This window comes from Phodopus roborovskii, unplaced genomic scaffold (genome assembly GCF_943737965.1).
Source record: "Phodopus roborovskii unplaced genomic scaffold, PHOROB, whole genome shotgun sequence".
Lineage (NCBI taxonomy): Eukaryota > Metazoa > Chordata > Mammalia > Rodentia > Cricetidae > Phodopus > Phodopus roborovskii.
The window spans coordinates 5,353,401-5,370,323 of record NW_026126645.1 but is presented as its reverse complement, the minus strand read 5'-3'; the positions used below and the strand labels follow the sequence as shown (position 1 = coordinate 5,370,323).

Below are 16,923 nucleotides of genomic sequence, written 5' to 3'. Positions count from 1 at the left end.
GGGATTGTCGAGCAAGCCTGGCAATCTTGAGTTCAATCCCTGGAACCCACATAAAGGGGAAGGGAAGGGAAGGAACTGACTCCACAGGGCTGACCTCTGACTTCCACATGTGTGTCATGTCATACAAGCCCCAAGACACCATAGGCACACATACACGGGAATGGGTCCTTTTTCTTTTAATAAAAAGGAAGAGATTTTTATAAACTTGTTTTATATGGTTAGGCTAAGTTCCTGAAATTGGCCCTTCTGCTATAATTGCTCACCAAACTGAATTTGGCAATTTCATCTGTGCACTTTCCAGAGCCCAAAGGCCTGGGCACCTCAGGAGAGAGATGAAGGTCAAGTAGCTGGGGAGAACACACCTTAAGTGGCACTCAGTTCATGCACAAGCACTTCCAATAAGCAAACAACTACTTCAAACCATGATTGCTCTTGAAATGGCTGCAAGCAAACAGGACTCACTTATAAATGTTGGAGTTGGGATGGTTGGTGAGAATGTGGTTTTGAGTCCTCAGAATCTCCACAGCCTTCTGTGAATACTCCTTCAACTGAAACAGAGTTCAGGAAAGAAACACACTAGTTAAAAACCCAAGTCCTGAGCTTGCAAGATGTCTCTGGGGTAGAACTGTTTCCACCAAACCTAGTGACCTTGAGTTTGATTCTCAAGACCCTTTTAATAGGAAAGAACTGATACCAGCAAGCAAGCTGTCCTCTGACCTCCCCATGTATGCCATGGCATTCACATGCACCTCCCAAACTCACCCACCTACCCACCCATCCATCCAATTATTAAAGACATTTTAAAATCTAAATCCTATTGGAAAAAAGGCTTGCTTTGTATTTCTGGCTGCTGGTCCTAACTCCCAATTTGTTAACAGAGTCAACCTTCCTCACAAGTATCCACACTCTTTTGCAACTAGGCAGCCTTTGCCATCTGGAGAAAAGATAAACTGGCTCTTACGAAAAAGTCAGCAAATGGCTTTCTAGTTGCGCAGCACTCCTGGTTTCCAGGCAGGCCTCCCAGCTCTTCTACCTTTCCCTTCCCATGTGACCTACTTCTCTTCTCAGCCAGCCACTTGCTGTGCATGCCATCTATGTGGCATTTAGACTGGAGAAAGGTAAATTATTCAATAGTAACAAATGTAACACTGTATAGATTCAAAAAAGATTCCACATGTGGACACTGTCTAGATGGCCATAATCATATTCTTCACTCATGAGCTTCTTTCTTACCTTCTTCTCTGTCTGTGCAGTTTTCAGGGAGAAATAGCCCAGTAGATCCACAAACTGGGCAGCCTTACGACCGTACGCTGGGAGTTCTGGCCAGATAGACCACATGAGATCTAGCAAGAGCTCCTGCTGAGCCTTGTTGGAGTTTCTATAGGTAAACAACAGCTCGGATTAGCAGGTAGCCATGAGTGAGGCCCCTCTCTATCCACCAAGGGCTAAAGCCTGTGCTTGCATGGTCTTGTCCCACGTAACAATCGTGGATCAGGCTGCCAGCGTCTTGTGGCTCCTGACAATCCTAGCAGGTGTGGCACCATCAATTTACTAGCTTCATCCGATCTTACTCTAGAGCACAAGCTAAGCTTTCTTTAGCTAACTGTCATTTTAGGAGCTTCTGACCACAACCCTCTGGGTGGAAACTGTCTCCCGCCAAGGATATTAGCTTAATAGCTACAAAGCAGATAGCAAAACAAAGTGACCTCCGGGGCCTGAGATCAGCAAGTACTGACACAATGACCACAACAAGTATGCAACCTGAACTCAGAGCTACCACAGTGCCAGTCCTAGAGCCAGCCTTGGCCCACCTGTAGATGTGCAGTGTCAGGCAGTGGGCCTGCCAGCGCACTGAGGAAGAGTTGGACTCCAACAGGAAACAGCGCAGAAACTGGATCAGAGTCTCTTTGTCTGCAAATCTATTCAGCTGGTTCACCAGAGCCGTGCACAGTTGGTCCTCTTGGCTGCCTGAGCTCTCACCTGCAACACCAGGGCAGGACCAACTCACACAGGGGTTCAGGGCTTACAACTTATAGAAAGGAAGGAAATCTACCTGTTCTGAAACTGTCTGCTAAATGGTTGGAATTTGCCAAATGATTTCAAGTTATTTTGGGGACAAATGGTTTGGCCCTACCTGGCATACAGCAGTGTCGTCCCCCCTCCCCACCCCTCCCACACTCACACATTGGCTAGTAAATGTGGCACTGAGTCAACAGCTACAGTGGAAGAATGTCCCCAAAGAAGTTTGGTGTCTCAACAGTGAGAGCTGCTCTGTACTCACTCAAGGTAATTCACTGTCACTGTTTCTTCCCTTTGCTGATCACCTTTATCAGGTCCGCGAGAACCATGAAAAGTGGAGAACAAAGGGGAGGGCTGGCCAACAGACAGGTGCTCAGCATGTGCACAGGATCATGCAGTTTTAGTACTAATGACATTCAGTGTACCCCATCCTTTCCTGTTTCTAACGCTTGGCACAGAGTCACAGTTAAGGTGACCCTTTCCCCATGATAGAACATGTGAGCAGAAGACCCCCTGAGAGCATTTAGACAAAGCAGGATAAAAACCCTCCAGAATCTGCAATTCAACAATGTACTCTGAGGGGGTTAGCAAGTCACCTATCACAGGAACACACAGACTCTTACCTTCTTTCTCTTTTTCCTTTTCTTCTTTCTTGCTCTTTTTGGTCGAAGATTTGGACTGAGTTGTGGCTTGTCCAGAACTGGCCGCAGCAGGGGCTGAGGAGGAAGCCACACTGGAGGACCCCGTGGAGGCCGCCAGGGCTGCGAGGACTTTGCTGCCACACAGGGCACAGGAGAGCAGTTGCAGCAGCACAGGGGACACTCCCTCGTCCACCAGGAAACTCACTTGCAGGAGGAAGTATAGGACAGCTGTGAGGAGAAAGGTGGAGTCAGTTCTGGAATGAGTGCACTACTTACAACAGGAGCGAGAGCAATGGTGGATGGGACAAGGCTTTCTCCCCAAGTTCTCTCTGCTAGATGCTACCAGGAGCAGTGGAGTGACCACAAAGGGATGGGGTGACTACACACACAGAGGGGATCCAGCCCCTACTGCCTCAAGTAAACAAGGTCTACACTCCTGGATTCTCTGAGACTCTAGTGCTACAGGCTGGAAGTCAGCCACTCCTATAGCCACCCACATTTTGACAAGCAACCCTCATCACTGAAGTTCTGGCTTGTGTTCTGTTAACGGCTCTATCTCCAGCCCACCTCACAGTTTAATACAGAGTTCTCCACAGATGGTCTCTGCAGAGATGAACAGTGGCAACCCAGGGAGGATGGCTTACAGTCATCTTTAATGCAGAACTTCTGCCAGTTGATGGTTCGCTGGGCAGCAATCTCTGCACAGGCCTTCAGATGCTCCATCTGAAACAAGAGCCAAACACACAGGCTATGAAATAACACTAGTTGCTGCGTCTGCTGGTCCTGGCTTGGGACCACAGAGTAACCCTGGTTTTCCATATGAGCCAGGTATCCTCTGGGTTGGCTGGTAGACCTGGGAGCAGGGTCCACACACTCCTGCAGCTTACAGACAATGCCCGTGGTCTGCTTTCATCTACCAACCCTACCCCTCCTGCCAACCCTTACCCTAGCCTTTAGCAGTCTAGGGAAGCTTCAGGCTAGTTACTAGGGCAAAGGCAGGCCACAGCTTGAGAAGCTACAAGTCACTTCCTATTTCCACTATAACAACAAGGACACTGAATGAGGAAGCTAGGTTATCCTTAACACCAACGATGAGATGTTCAAATGAAAAACACTCCATTTACTCTCTCAAGTTCAGTCTCTCTTAAGGCAGCAGAACATATTTATACTAAACCCATCACTTCTTTAGTACTTAAGGACAACACCCAGAGGTGTACCAATTTCAGGCTGAACCTATGTGAACAAATGATGCTAAGATGTTCAACACTTCACAGGTGAGGAACCCCTGATAACCCTAAAGTCAACTACTCAATGTCGGTGATCTACCTGGCATTTGACTCTAGACATGACATTCTCTGAAATATTTAAAAATCCTGCACTGCCCCCTGCTACTATCTCCTTGGCTGAGCCTTATCACATGCCCACCCCTAGCCCTATATCATCCCAAACCACGTACCAGGCTGATGAGCGTGTCATACTGCAAAGCAGAGCCAGAACTGGCTGTAACCACACTGGCCCGGAGGAAGATGCCCTGCTCTTCCAGCAGCTTCTTGATCCCACGCACATGGGAGTCCAAGGTGTGCAGATCTCGGAGCTGTCGGTACTTCTCCTTTGATCCACAGATGAAGAGTAGAAGTTTTCGGACTTGTCGGCGCACGAAAGGGGTCTGCTGGATCATTAGGTACTTGAGGAATAAACAACACAATTAATGATTCAAGTACTGTAAGCACTACCCATGACTATAACACCCTGTTTGTTAAAACAGAACTTACTGAAAACGTAAAAGAATACAAGCCAAGCCACAGTCAGCCACAGGGAACTGGGTGGAGGTGGATTCCCACAGAGGCTTTGGGGTGCTGATTCCTTATGTAAAATAGTGTATGCAGACAATCTACAAACACACACACACACACACACACACACACACACACACACACACACACTTCTTGCATTAAATGATCTCTACATTACTCAAACATCTCCCATGTGTAAAAGCTACTCAGGGAATGCTGGCAAGAAAAGTCTATAAATACTCAGAGCAGATATCATTTTTTTGGTGTATATATCTAATTGTATGTGTGGGTGCAGGATACATTATCAATGGCCAAGTGGGTCAACTCCCAGCCATACTGGCCTCTGAGGAACTCAAGAATTCCTTAAATGGAGCAAAAGGAAGTAACACAGAAAGGAAAATTTTACCTGGGACAGGGGACAATCAAATACTCATGTTCCTATTCTCAAACACCTACACAGAAGCTGGTCTCCACACCAGGCCAGAGTGAAACATGCCACTCTACTTCTCAGGTAAGGAAGTGGAGAAAAGATAGGGAGGCACAGCACACACTGCTGAGTGGCCCTCAACGTCTTCCCAGAGTTGGTCTTGGGTTACTGTACTGATTAAACTATCATCTCAGCTCCAAACCATCTCACCATACTGTGCTGTGAGGCCTGCCTAGAACTGGGCAATCTCAACTGCCCCCTTGGCGCTGGCACCCTTCTTGGTGTCTGCAGCTGGAGAGCCCTAAGGAAGCTGAAGGTAGGAGGCGTGGGCTGGCTCAGCCCCTTGCTATATCCAAGACCCAGCAACAGCTGTTCACAGAAGTGCTAGAGGGCTTCTGATATTGGACATCCTCCAAACCTAGTCAGTCTATAATAATGCATATCCCGAGAGCTCCACGACACCAGGAGCAGTACTCCCTCCCAGAGAGCTGTGAGCAGATGCTGGACTTCCAGCTCCTGCTGGAGCTGCTAGTGGATGTCTGTATGACCACAGTGCTACCTTTCTGTCTCCTTGTTTCTCTGTGAACCATTTCACTAGTCACCAGTCTCTTCATTGTATCAACAAAGGATGGGAGGTAGTGTGTGTTCTGTCTTCCTGACTGACCCGAAAGACTACAGGGACATTCATTACATGGACAAAGAAACAAGAGCCAACACCTGCCTCGATACAACACAACACATTTTAAAGTGGGCAAGAGCATGACCTAAGTGAGTGGAAGGGCTCTGCACAGAACGCTGAGTGAGGATTAGGAAGAACCAGTCTACAAAGGGAAAGTGGAACTTAGCTCTCTTGGAACAGGACACTGCTCAGGGCTTCACTCACCTCAGAGAGAAAGTAGAACCAGGAGTGATCAAAGACAGGAGGAGGGATGCGAGAGCTGGTGTCTGCGATCTTTTTGATCTGGTAGGGAAGCCTCAGGACCATTTCTGTGAGCAGCTGGGTATAGGCTTCAAAGACGTCAGCAGCATGACCCTTAGAAGAACATCTTCGTAAGAACCTGGGCTCACCATTCTTCCATGCTCACAACCATGAAGAAGGCTTGTTAACCACTAAGCATTAAGATGCCTTTCAAAGCTGGAGCCTTAGTTCACACAAGCATGACAGTGGAGACAGAGCAGACAGTCCTTAGAAGCTCTGGCATTTGTACATGATGGCTCAGTAAGTAAAGGTACCTGCCACCAAGCCTGATGGCCTCAATTTGATCCCTTGGGGCAACACGATGGAAAGAAAACTGGCTTTCAAAAGTTGTCCTCCAACCTCTACACATATACAAGGAGAGGGAAAGGGAAGGGAAAGGGAGGAGAGGGGAGCAGAGGAGGCGAGGGCAGAGGTGGGAGGGAGGGAGGGAGGGAGAGAGAGGGTGGGGGAGGAGGGGGAACGCAAGCAAGCCCATGCTTGGGTACACAGGTACATACCCATACATATTTTTTCAATTGTAATACATTTTTTTACTTAGATTTACTTATTTTGTGTATGAATGTGTTGCCTGCATTCATATATGTGTAAAACATGTATTGCCTGTTAGATTCCTGGAACAGGATTATAGATGGTTGTAAACCACTATGTGGATGGCAGGAATTGAACCCAGGTCCTCTGCAAGAACAAGCAAGCCATCTCTCCAGTCACCAACTTCAAACAACAAAAAAACCAACTAATTTTTTTTTTAAATTGTATGTCTGTGCAAATGTCACAGAGGCTACAGAGGCTAGAATAGGATACTGGGTCACAGGTGACTGTAAGTAGACTGATGTGGGTGCTGGGATTGGGAACGTAATTCATGCCCTGGAAGAGCAGCAAGTGCTCTCACTGCTGGGCCATCTCTTTAGGCCCCAATATATATATTTTTCTTCCCCCCCCCAAAATTTATTATAGACCTGGAGAGACAGCTGCTCAATGATTAAAAATACTGGCTGCTTTCCAGAGGGCCCATGCTCAATTCCCAGCACCTACATGGCAGCTCATAACCATCTAGAACTCCAGTCCTAGGTTCTCTTCTGTCCCCCATGTGCACCAGGTATGAAAATGGTACACAGAAACACATGCAGGTAAAAAACATATACACATAAAATAAATTTAATAAATGTAAGTTATACAAAACTATCAGTTATTTAAAAAGACTCAGAAAACAGAAGTACATGGTCAGACTGACATTTTTTTTGCCTATCATATCCCTGCCTACTCAAAGCAGGCAGCTGGTCTCTACTAACTGGACTCAAGGAGAGTGAAGTGTAACAACCGTTACTACTGATAATGTCCTGGTGGATGCCACGGACTAAGGTCTTTATAATATTAAGCTGGCAGTGCTCATGATCCCGTGAGGCAGGTAGGATTTACATCCTTACTCTCGAGGTATAGTAGCTGAGACCACTGAGGCAGGGTAGAATTTCTCTATGCTTCCTGACTGGGAGATAAGATTCCATGAGATTTTCTTTTACCTGGGCTCACCTAACCAGTGGCCCATCATAACTAGCATGTTCATGAGCCTCTTATGAGGTATGTAGAATATGTGACACACAACTGGGAACATGACCCATTGCTGCTGCTGCTGCTGTCACCATGTCTCATGTTACACCTTCACATTATCCCAAGAAGCTTTGTATGAAATGAAGTGACTTATTCCACTTGCTTGCTCAGCTTACAAAAAGTGGCAGGAATCAGAATCCCCCCATAATAGGCTGGGAGGACTGGCCATCTGTTGTCATTCTGAGATTTTTAGAACCCACCTCCCTGTGTGGCTCCTAATGCTAGGTCTTCCTAGCTTTACTTGTAGAGAACAGATCACACAGTTCTGAGAGCCCTCACCTTAACATACTGGCGGAGAAAGAATGGGCTCATATCTGGTGGGGATGATGTCGTGTGTGGTTTCAGCAACTGGCTGGTGGCCACAGGCTCCTCATCATTCTGCTGGCTCTTCCAGTATTCCAGCAGAGACTTGAGCACATGCAGACAATAGTCCACAGCCCCTGAGCTCAGCAGGGCTGCTGCTGTGGCACTAGAGATGAGGGAAGACGACTGAAAGGGAGAAAACACACAGAGCAGGCAAGGCTGTTATAAAAACTGGACCCACGTCAGGCAGGCAACACATTCACCACACAGCAGTCTTAGGATCAGTCCTTATAGACATGCATTCATCAGTCTACTGCATTACAAGTTTCTCAGCTGGCGCATTCACTCTTCCCAGCTCTTTCAACAACTACATTAGGAGAAGAAAACAAATGCTAGTTCTCAACCTAACTTTACTACACTGGGAGGTGTAGTAACTGCGCCGGGAGGTGAAGTCATGTTCACCTTTCCCTCCAGAGCTAGACTTTCCCCTTCCCCTGAAGCAAAGCAAACAGCAGCTCATTTGAAGGAGAGACAAAAAGTTCCACTCTAGGTCCTTCTTGGGAACCTCACTCTCCCAGTAGGGGCTCTCCCAGAAAACCAGGCTCCAAAGGAGATGGGGTGAGTGATGGCATGCATAAGAAGCAGGAAGGAGCAAAGCTACTGTACATAAAACCATTAGGAGAGCCTTGAAAATCCCAGCAAACCCCACAGCTCATAAGCTCATTAAGATTGGATGCAGTTCAGCCTCGATTTCCACCGTCTCTGCTTTGTGCTAATCTCCTTTCACCACACACACTTGGCTTTCTCTCTGCTCTATTACCATACCTTATAGCAACAGACACTGGGAATCCTCTTAGCTACTCTGTGCTTTGCAGAACAGGCCCTTGCTTTTCAACACTGGAACCTCCAAGCCCTTTAACCCCTCCAATGGAGGGATTGTTGGTAAGGGCCTGGGCTTGGAAGCAATTTTGAAAAGGGGAGAAGTTCTGCTTCTAAAGAGGGACAAACTCATACTTCGCTAGGTGACAACGATCAGCAGAGGACTGTCACTTCTGCCCTCAGCCCTGCACTAACCACTCCACTCTATCCTCTTACCTTGCCTCCAACCCATAAGCTCAAAGCACAAATACCTCACAGATGGAAGACTTGGATCCGGACTTGGTGCGGGACATGAAGACACTCAGGAGTCTCATTACGACCAAATGGACTTCATTCAAGGCACTGCGCTCATTCTTCTTGGAGACATCCTGTGGGCAGAAACAGAAGCCCAGATGCCTATGCTTCCTCTAAGCTCCTATGGGATTCCCCCACACCAGGGGCAATAGAGGTCCATGTACTCAGAGGCCATGGGAAGATCTGAACAACAAACTTAATGCTTTCATTTTGAGACCCCTGGGTTAGAGGCTATAGTGAGCAGTTACTCTTTTTGATGGTTACTCTCACTACCAACCTGACATAATCTAGACTAACCTGGGAAGAGAGTCTTAATGAGAGACTTATGGATCAAGCTGTTCTGTGCGAATGTCTGATGTAGGAAAACCTAGGCTGACAGTGGGTATCAGGACTATAGAAGACTAGAGAGAGCAGCTGAGCGGTGATAGTGCATTCCTTTAATACCAGCAGGGAGACAGAGGCAGGTGGATTTTTGAGTTAGAGGCCTGCTTGGCCTACAGAAAGCCAGGGCTATGCAGAGAAACCCTGTGCGGGGTGGGGTGTGTGTGTGTCTGTGTCTACAGATACAGATACAGAGAAAGCTAGTTGAGTACCAGCATGTGTCCATTCACTCTGTCCCCTGCTTTTGGCTATGACCAGCCACTTCAAGTTCCCACGCTGACTTTCCTGCAGTGATGACTATAACCTGATCAGCAAACTGAATAAACCCTTTCTCCCTTAATACTGCTTTTGTCACAGCACCAGAAATAAAACTAGAATGCAAAGGGAGTTCCACTAAGAAAGGAAGAACCTGAGAAAGGCTTCTGGCTAATATCCCTGCTTTCCACATGGCACACCTTTCCAGTTTTACCTTTTTGTCCATGCCAAGCTCAGCAATGAGCTGGGAGAGCAAGTTGTCCAGGGCCCCCTTGTCTTTCTCATCTTCTCCATCCAGATCTGTTGTGAGCATCAGAATGACCTAGCAGGCAGAGAATGAACACAGAGAGTCAATTTCCTAAGGCAGAATGGCTGAGCATGTGTGTCACAAAGCAATTCTGACCTTGCTGACTTCTCTGCCCAGCCTCAGATGCGGGAAGGCATTCCAGATTCCAGGTCTGCCCTCATTTAAGTGCCCAGGGTTATAAAAATCAAATTTTGACCTGTGCCATTTGGGGCATTGTTGAAAAGACTTAACAGAAACTTTATAAAAATAATGAGTAACATGCCAATCCAAGTGGTTTGAAAGATGACATTGTGCTATCTGAGAATTTAAGAACAGAGTGTGTACTGCTGTACTTAGGACAGAGAGACAACACAGACTGTGTGTCATCCTTGTGCTCTAGTTCTGTCTATTACCTAGCTGGATGACTTTGGGCATCCCCTAACCACAGCTATAACCTGAAGGGCTGCAACTTGCAGCTCAGGCTGTACTCCATCCTTCTGTGATTAACACCAGCCTTCTGAGGCACTGAAAAAGAAGTGCATTGTCCCAAGGTAGCCTGACTGTAATGCAGTTGATCCAGGAGAACTGAGGAATACCTGCATGTATGGGATGGCTCGGACACCTCCAACATTTCGTAACTGCGGCAGGGTCTGCAGTAATCTCTCCAACAGCATCAGACGAACCATGTGTAGCCTGAAAGGCCAAGGGTGTCCAGGGAACATGAAGTGGGGTACAAACAAGACCCAGCTGGGTACAGCTCCTGCCTCCCCCATTGGGGCCAACAAGGAGCTGGATACTTAGGAATAAATCTAGTATGCTGAGTGACTAAGGCCGGGCACAATAACACATCCCTGTAATCAATCCATCCCAGCACCCAGGAGACAGAGGCAGGAGAATCTGAGTTGGAAGCCAGACTGGGATCTGAGTGAGTTCCAGGTCATCAGCAGTGAGTAATTAGAGAGATCCTTTCTTACAAGAGCAAATTAATAATAATGATAGTTACTATTAAAGTATCATAAACATCTTTATGCCTCCAACCAACAGCTTTAACATAATGAACAGAATCTATATAAAACACAAAATGCCTAAACTGATTCATAAAGAAATAGAAACAGGCAGGCAATGGTGGTACATGCCTCTAATTCCAAGCCCTAGAGAGGCAGAGGCAGGCAGATCTCTGTGAGTTCTAGGTTAGCCTGGTCTACAGAGCTAGTTCTAGGACAAACCAGGGTTACACAGAGAAACCTTGCCTCAAAAAAACAAAAAACAAAAACAAAAAAAAAACAAAACAAAACAAAAAAAACAAACAAACAAACAAAAAAAAAGAGAATTCTCTATCACACAAAAAATGATTCTGTATTTAAAAAAAAAAAAAAAAAAAAAAAAATCTTCTCTCAAGGATACTCCAGATCCAGATCAACCTTTACTGGTGAACCTTTCTAAAAATTGGTGAGAGAAATAAATCTTATACAAACTCTTCCAGAGAAAAAAGAAAACTGAAGCGTGTCCTGATTCATTTTATGAGACCAAAATAACATTATGACAAAGACACTCTAAAAGAAAATTCCAGACCTTACCAAATACTAGCAAGCCAAGCTAGTCAACTTATGACCAAGAGATCCCCACAGCTTGATTAAGTACAGTAAGACAGATCACAACAACCCATACCCTTAAACAGCTGTAGGAATTTTGACTTATGCTGAAAAAGAAATACAGTATTACACAGAACACACCCAGCTGGATGCCTTCCCTAAGTCCTCAAAAGCTGCTCCAGCCAGACATTAGCCAAAGCAGCACAGTCCAACCCCCAAAGCATGCTGAGAGCCACAGCATTCTCAAGTCAGCAGTGCCTGGGAGGAAACTGGCAGCCTTCATTTCCTTTAATGTCGGGAAACCACACTCTTAGCACCCACCACTCCATCTCCCAGTTCTGAATGCTCAGAAAAGCAGGCCTGGCGACAGTGACAGGCTGGTCCTGACCTGTTGCTAGTGTGTACATCTCCTTCAGCTTCCCCTTCACCTTCTCCCTCAGAGCCGTCTCCCTCCTGGTGCCCAGTGGTGGTGCTGATGGCCCCTGTGCTTGAGCTGACACTCCCTGGTCCAGCTGGGTGCCCCTCAGCTGTGGCATCACCATACGCACTGCTCCGGCCAGACACTGGAGGGAAATGGTTTTAGAAGTGCACATCAACTTCCACGGTTGGCCATGATGGGAAAATTTAGGTTTCAACAGTTTTCAGCTGCATGAAGTAAAGCAGAACCTTGGTGTGGTCCTGGCCCCACTGCACCCTTTCAGTCCTTGCCTGTGCAACCTACAAAACTGTCCTTGGCCTCAGCTAAGAAACTGCTAGCATGTGCAAACCTCACAGTAGGTGTACTGGGGACTGGCTTGCTTAATAGTAATAGTGAATTCCCTTAGGAGGTAGGTAGTAAAAACCATAGGAATATGGGTTTCAATGTCATACACAATTATTTTAATTGCCATTTAGGACTATAAATATTACTGTTCTTTTGGAACTAAGACAACTGGAAGACACTGTGAAATGTTTCCATATTAGCTAGTGAATTTGAGCTCCAGTCACAGGACACTTGACATTCCATGGCTGAGGTCAAATAAATCCCACCAAACTCTGAGTCCCCACAACTTCTCTCTCTGCAGAAAGCAATCACACGACCAGGTAGGGATTACTACCTTGTCCACCATCCCCCAGCCCAAAGAGACCAAGTCACCCGGGCACATTACCACTGTGCTCGCCAGCCACAGAGTCCACTGCACTTCCCCCACTCTCTGAGCCCACACTCCCGCCATGGTCGGCGGGCGAGGTCCGCAGGGTAGAGCCATCAGTTGCTGCAGTGCTGCCCTCATCATCTGAGGCTGGAGCTGAGAGAGTAACGAGAGCTGTTACAGGTACAAACCCCTCCCTGGGGCTAAAGCATCACAGCACACTGCACAGGACACAGGGCAGTTTGAGTGTCCTGAGGTTGGAGGAGAAAAAGGAGCCCTACTGTGCCGACTAATCGACAAAGGGGACAGACACTCTACAGGGTGCACTGCCAACAGCACTCAGACAGAAGGGAAAGCCCAGTGCACTGGGCATTTCCTTTGCCGTCGTTACAGTATGTGCAGATTCAGTAAGATTCTGTGACACGGACAATGAGTTTTCTAGCTAAATGCTTGTCTAGGTGTTACTGACACCTTCTGAGATCCAAACTAGCCATTGCCATTCAGAGCACAGAATTCAATGAGGTTTGTTCAGCAATCCATCTGTTATTAAGAAATCACTTGTCATGAGCTCGAGTAGACTGTTTTTGTCTCTCTCTCTCTTTTTTTTTTTTTTTTTTTTTTTTTGTTTGTTTGTTTTTTAATCAAATGGCCCAGATGAGAGCTCATTAGAAAATTTCACACCTCTTCATCATCCTCATCAGATGCTAGTAATAAAGCAAGGAAATTCCCCAGAGACAGCCACAGCATCCAGGATCAGGGCTGAGCTGAGACAGGAGGAAAATGCTGGATGAGATACATAGGGGAGGAAAGCCAAGACAGCCAGAGAGCATGACAGACATAACCAGCACAACACCACCACGACCATGACCTTGAAGGCTGAAGTGACAGCAACTGAAGAGACCTCAGAGAAGCAGAAAGCCATGATAGCAGGCAGGGACAGCCACTCTGTTTTTCTGGGGGTTTTGTTTTGAAATCTAAGCAGACTAGCCTTCCCAAAAGAAAACAAGCAAATGCAGGGAAGCAGCAGTCTGACCAAGTGTCCATCCCTTCCATGTCTGGGTTGATTTTCAAAGGATCTCTCCCATGTGCTGCTGCCACCCACAGTTTGGTCCAACTCTCTACCTGGAATTTTACCAGGCTAGGAAAGAGACTCAAAACAAAGACAACGTAAGTGAAGATTTCCCAGAGACCAAATTAACTAACAAGTCCTCTCTCTCCCAAGCTCACAAGTCACTGCTGGCTGCTTCTGGCTTTAATGGATTTGCAAATGAAGGCTAAGAGCTCAAAGTTTAGCTTCATTTCTTGTCTCTTTCCATACTCTCTAACAGGTTAGAACTCTAGAAGAACACTGTAAAGCCACATGATGCTCCCTGGACCTCTCCTAGGTATCAGCAAAGCCAGGCAGCATGCAAAGTGTGAGCAGCAAAGCGGGGCCACAAGCGCTGATGCCAAGCTACAGCACTCTGCCTTCCACAGCACATGGCTAAAGCTGAGGCAGAAGCAGGAAGTCCAGGATGGCCTGTCAAAGCAGCTGCCCGTCACACTCTCACAGCACTGAACAGGACTGCAGGGTCTTGGGGCCCTGAGCCAAGCTCCTTGCTGTGGACAGTTACCTGATGCTGTGGTGTCAGAGAGGGTTCCTGCGTCCAGAGAGGAAGAGCTGGGTGCCTGGCCGGACAGTCCCAGGCTCTGCAGGCCCAGGGCACTGCTGCTGCTGCCTGGGAAACAAGTGGAGAGTGAGCACAGCATCCCCTCAGCCCCAGGCACAGCACTGCTTTGGCCATCTGCTGTCCTCAGGAGTCTAAACACCAGAACATGACCCCTCTGGCTATTGCTGTCCACCCACCCACCAAGTTCAGTTACAGATCCAAGAGGCACCCATCCAGCAGTAAGACTGGTTTCCAGCCTAGAACTGTCAGAGCCATCCCTCACTCTCCACCTGTACCTCTGAGCAGCTCTCACCCAGATCAACCTCTCCCCCCAATAGGGGGCAAGCTAAGTCAGCAGGGTATCAGTAACTGCCATGCCCTCTTTTCCTATGCGAGGTTGCTATCTATGTTCCTGCATTGCCTTCTACCTTGCTGGTCCTGCTGCAGGCTCAAGGCAATGGCTAGTTCAACCATGGTCTCGTCATCTGCATCAGGTGGGATGTCCAGCATGGGAGGAAAGCCCTCGGCCCCTGCCAAAAGGGCCTCCAGGGGTGAGGGGTTGCCATTGTTGACATTTTCAGCTGTTTCCAGGACCATCGACTCAGACTGCAGAGAGAAAACTCCATCAGTGTCCCATAGCACAGGGTAAGGCTGTTGAGTAGGAACCAGAGGAGAGCTGGAGGCTCCTCCTCCCCTCTCCTGCTACGGGACTCACCACCATCTCAAAATCTCCATGGTCCACCTCACTTTGCTCCTGGCTTTCCTGACGGATGTGACCACCATCGGGGATGCCCGATGACTGCATTTTCTCATCAGCATCATCGTCATCATCATCATCCTTGTCTCCTGAGTCAAAAGAAATTCCAGTCACTTAAAAAGGCACTTGCTCCTTGACATATAATGTGATTTGGTCATATAGCAAAAGAGCCTAAAGAAGCTCCAGATGTCACTCTGTACTTGTGAGGACAAACTTGTAGACACTCCACTAGAGGCCTACTTTTCTTCTTCCTTGCAACTATCAGGGTTTGGAGAAGATGGTAGCTAGAAATAACAGCACCTTTCCCCAAAAAAGGAAAAGACTGTTATAGCCCAGAAAGGATTAAAAATGTAACATTTCAAAACAGAGAAATTGGACATCCACAGCCCCTACTACAGCTCCATTCTCAGAAGACAAAGCTTTGACAGGACAGGAAAAGAACTCAAGAGAGCATCAGTATCCATGTCACTGCAGCCTAGACTTCATTCTACAAACAGGTTTGTAAGATTCAAACTATACAATCACTATGAGAAAAACCCAAACCAGGATTGAAATCTGAAGCTATAGAATAGATAACAAGGCCATTGTGACAGGTCCTGCCAGATTCCTTGTCTGGGGGAAGGCTAAGGAAAGCTTTCTAAGGAGGAGGAGGCCTGGGTGAGACCTCAGACTGTTAGAAAAGGATGGAGATCTGCCTTCCACTTGCTGGGTTGTTAAGGCAAGTCCTTACTAACTGCCTACATTGTGGGTATGTGCAATGCGTGTATTTGGAGGTCAGATCGACACCAGTTGGCCTCCCTGTCATTCACTGAACCCAAAACTCACTGACTCTGGGTGACAGGCTGCCAGTCAGCCCAGGCATTCACATATCTCCACTTTCCCAGTGCTGGAGGTGTGGACTCAGGTCCTCATGCTTACAAGGCAAGCAAGCACTCTCCCAACTGAGCCACCTCCTAGCCACCTCACACAAGAAATCCTATTCTAGAAAAGTGTATGAAAGTCATATACATTTCTCAAAATATGCACTGTGGGGTGGGAATACAGCTCAATGGTAGAGGGCTTGTTTAACATTCATGAGGCCTAATTTAATTTCAAGCACTGCAAAAGAAGACATGATTGTTCTATATTATGTACCAGCTATATGTAGCTACTGAGCACCTGAGACATAGCTAGTTCAAGTTGAGACAAACTGCCAAAGGGAGCCAGACACTGAACTTTTTTTATACTAACTCCAACTTAAAACAGCAATATACCACATTATCTCTAAATTTATTGTAACTTATTTCTCTTTATTTTTCACACGTGTGGCGCTTGTACATCAAGTATATCAAGAAGGAAGTCTGTGAAATTTGCTACCTATTATTATTACATATAATAAGTCCTCTCGGGATTCTGCTTGTAAGCAACAAATTGGGCCCTTATACTATGAAAAGCAGTTTTGTTCTAAATAAAATATACTTAATGTCTAGTCATTGTGACTACTTCTTTACATTTACTATTTATTTTTGTGGGGTGTGTCACAGCTCAGGTGTGGAGGTCAAAGGACCACTTCAGTGAGTCAATTCTTTCCTAACATATGAGTCCTATGAAATCAGCTCAAACTCAGGTTGTCAGGCTCAATAGACCTTTACATACTGAGCATTCTCATTTCACTTGACAGGCCAGGCTAGCTTTGAGCATGTAATTCTTTATCATCCTCCTGAGTTCCAAGGATATAGGTGCTCCACCACGCTCAACAGCAATGGTTTTTGTTTGTCATTAATTATTAACAATTACATGTAAAACCTTGGTTTCTTGATTTTGAAGACAGGGTCTTGCTACATAGACCAAGCTAGCCTCAAATTCAGTGTCTGTACCCTCACCCCACACCCACTGCCTCAATGTCATACCAATTTTTAAATTGTCTTTACATGGTTTTCCTATCACTTTAGGA

The 16,923-nt window shown here is 46.7% G+C and overlaps 2 protein-coding genes across 2 annotated transcripts in view; one reads left to right on the top strand and one right to left on the bottom strand.

Moving 5' to 3' along the window:
• Mrto4 (MRT4 homolog, ribosome maturation factor) overlaps window positions 1-16,923 on the top strand; it is a 1,102,334-nt gene that overhangs the window by 991,285 nt on the left and 94,126 nt on the right. The gene's annotated exons all lie outside the window — the stretch shown is intronic.
• The window catches only part of Ubr4 (ubiquitin protein ligase E3 component n-recognin 4), a 112,382-nt gene that overhangs the window by 36,448 nt on the left and 59,011 nt on the right, over window positions 1-16,923 (bottom strand). Inside the window, exons 58-73 of the mRNA XM_051173471.1 lie at window positions 14,949-15,079; window positions 14,662-14,839; window positions 14,198-14,302; window positions 12,603-12,740; window positions 11,843-12,017; window positions 10,459-10,555; window positions 9,791-9,898; window positions 8,898-9,014; window positions 7,744-7,953; window positions 5,764-5,913; window positions 4,117-4,344; window positions 3,305-3,383; window positions 2,643-2,888; window positions 1,812-1,980; window positions 1,234-1,378; window positions 463-548 (exon numbers count right to left, since the gene is read on the bottom strand). Of these exons, the coding sequence (XP_051029428.1) occupies window positions 463-548; window positions 1,234-1,378; window positions 1,812-1,980; window positions 2,643-2,888; window positions 3,305-3,383; window positions 4,117-4,344; window positions 5,764-5,913; window positions 7,744-7,953; window positions 8,898-9,014; window positions 9,791-9,898; window positions 10,459-10,555; window positions 11,843-12,017; window positions 12,603-12,740; window positions 14,198-14,302; window positions 14,662-14,839; window positions 14,949-15,079 (2,362 nt within the window). The remainder of the gene's footprint in view (window positions 1-462; window positions 549-1,233; window positions 1,379-1,811; window positions 1,981-2,642; window positions 2,889-3,304; window positions 3,384-4,116; window positions 4,345-5,763; window positions 5,914-7,743; window positions 7,954-8,897; window positions 9,015-9,790; window positions 9,899-10,458; window positions 10,556-11,842; window positions 12,018-12,602; window positions 12,741-14,197; window positions 14,303-14,661; window positions 14,840-14,948; window positions 15,080-16,923) is intronic.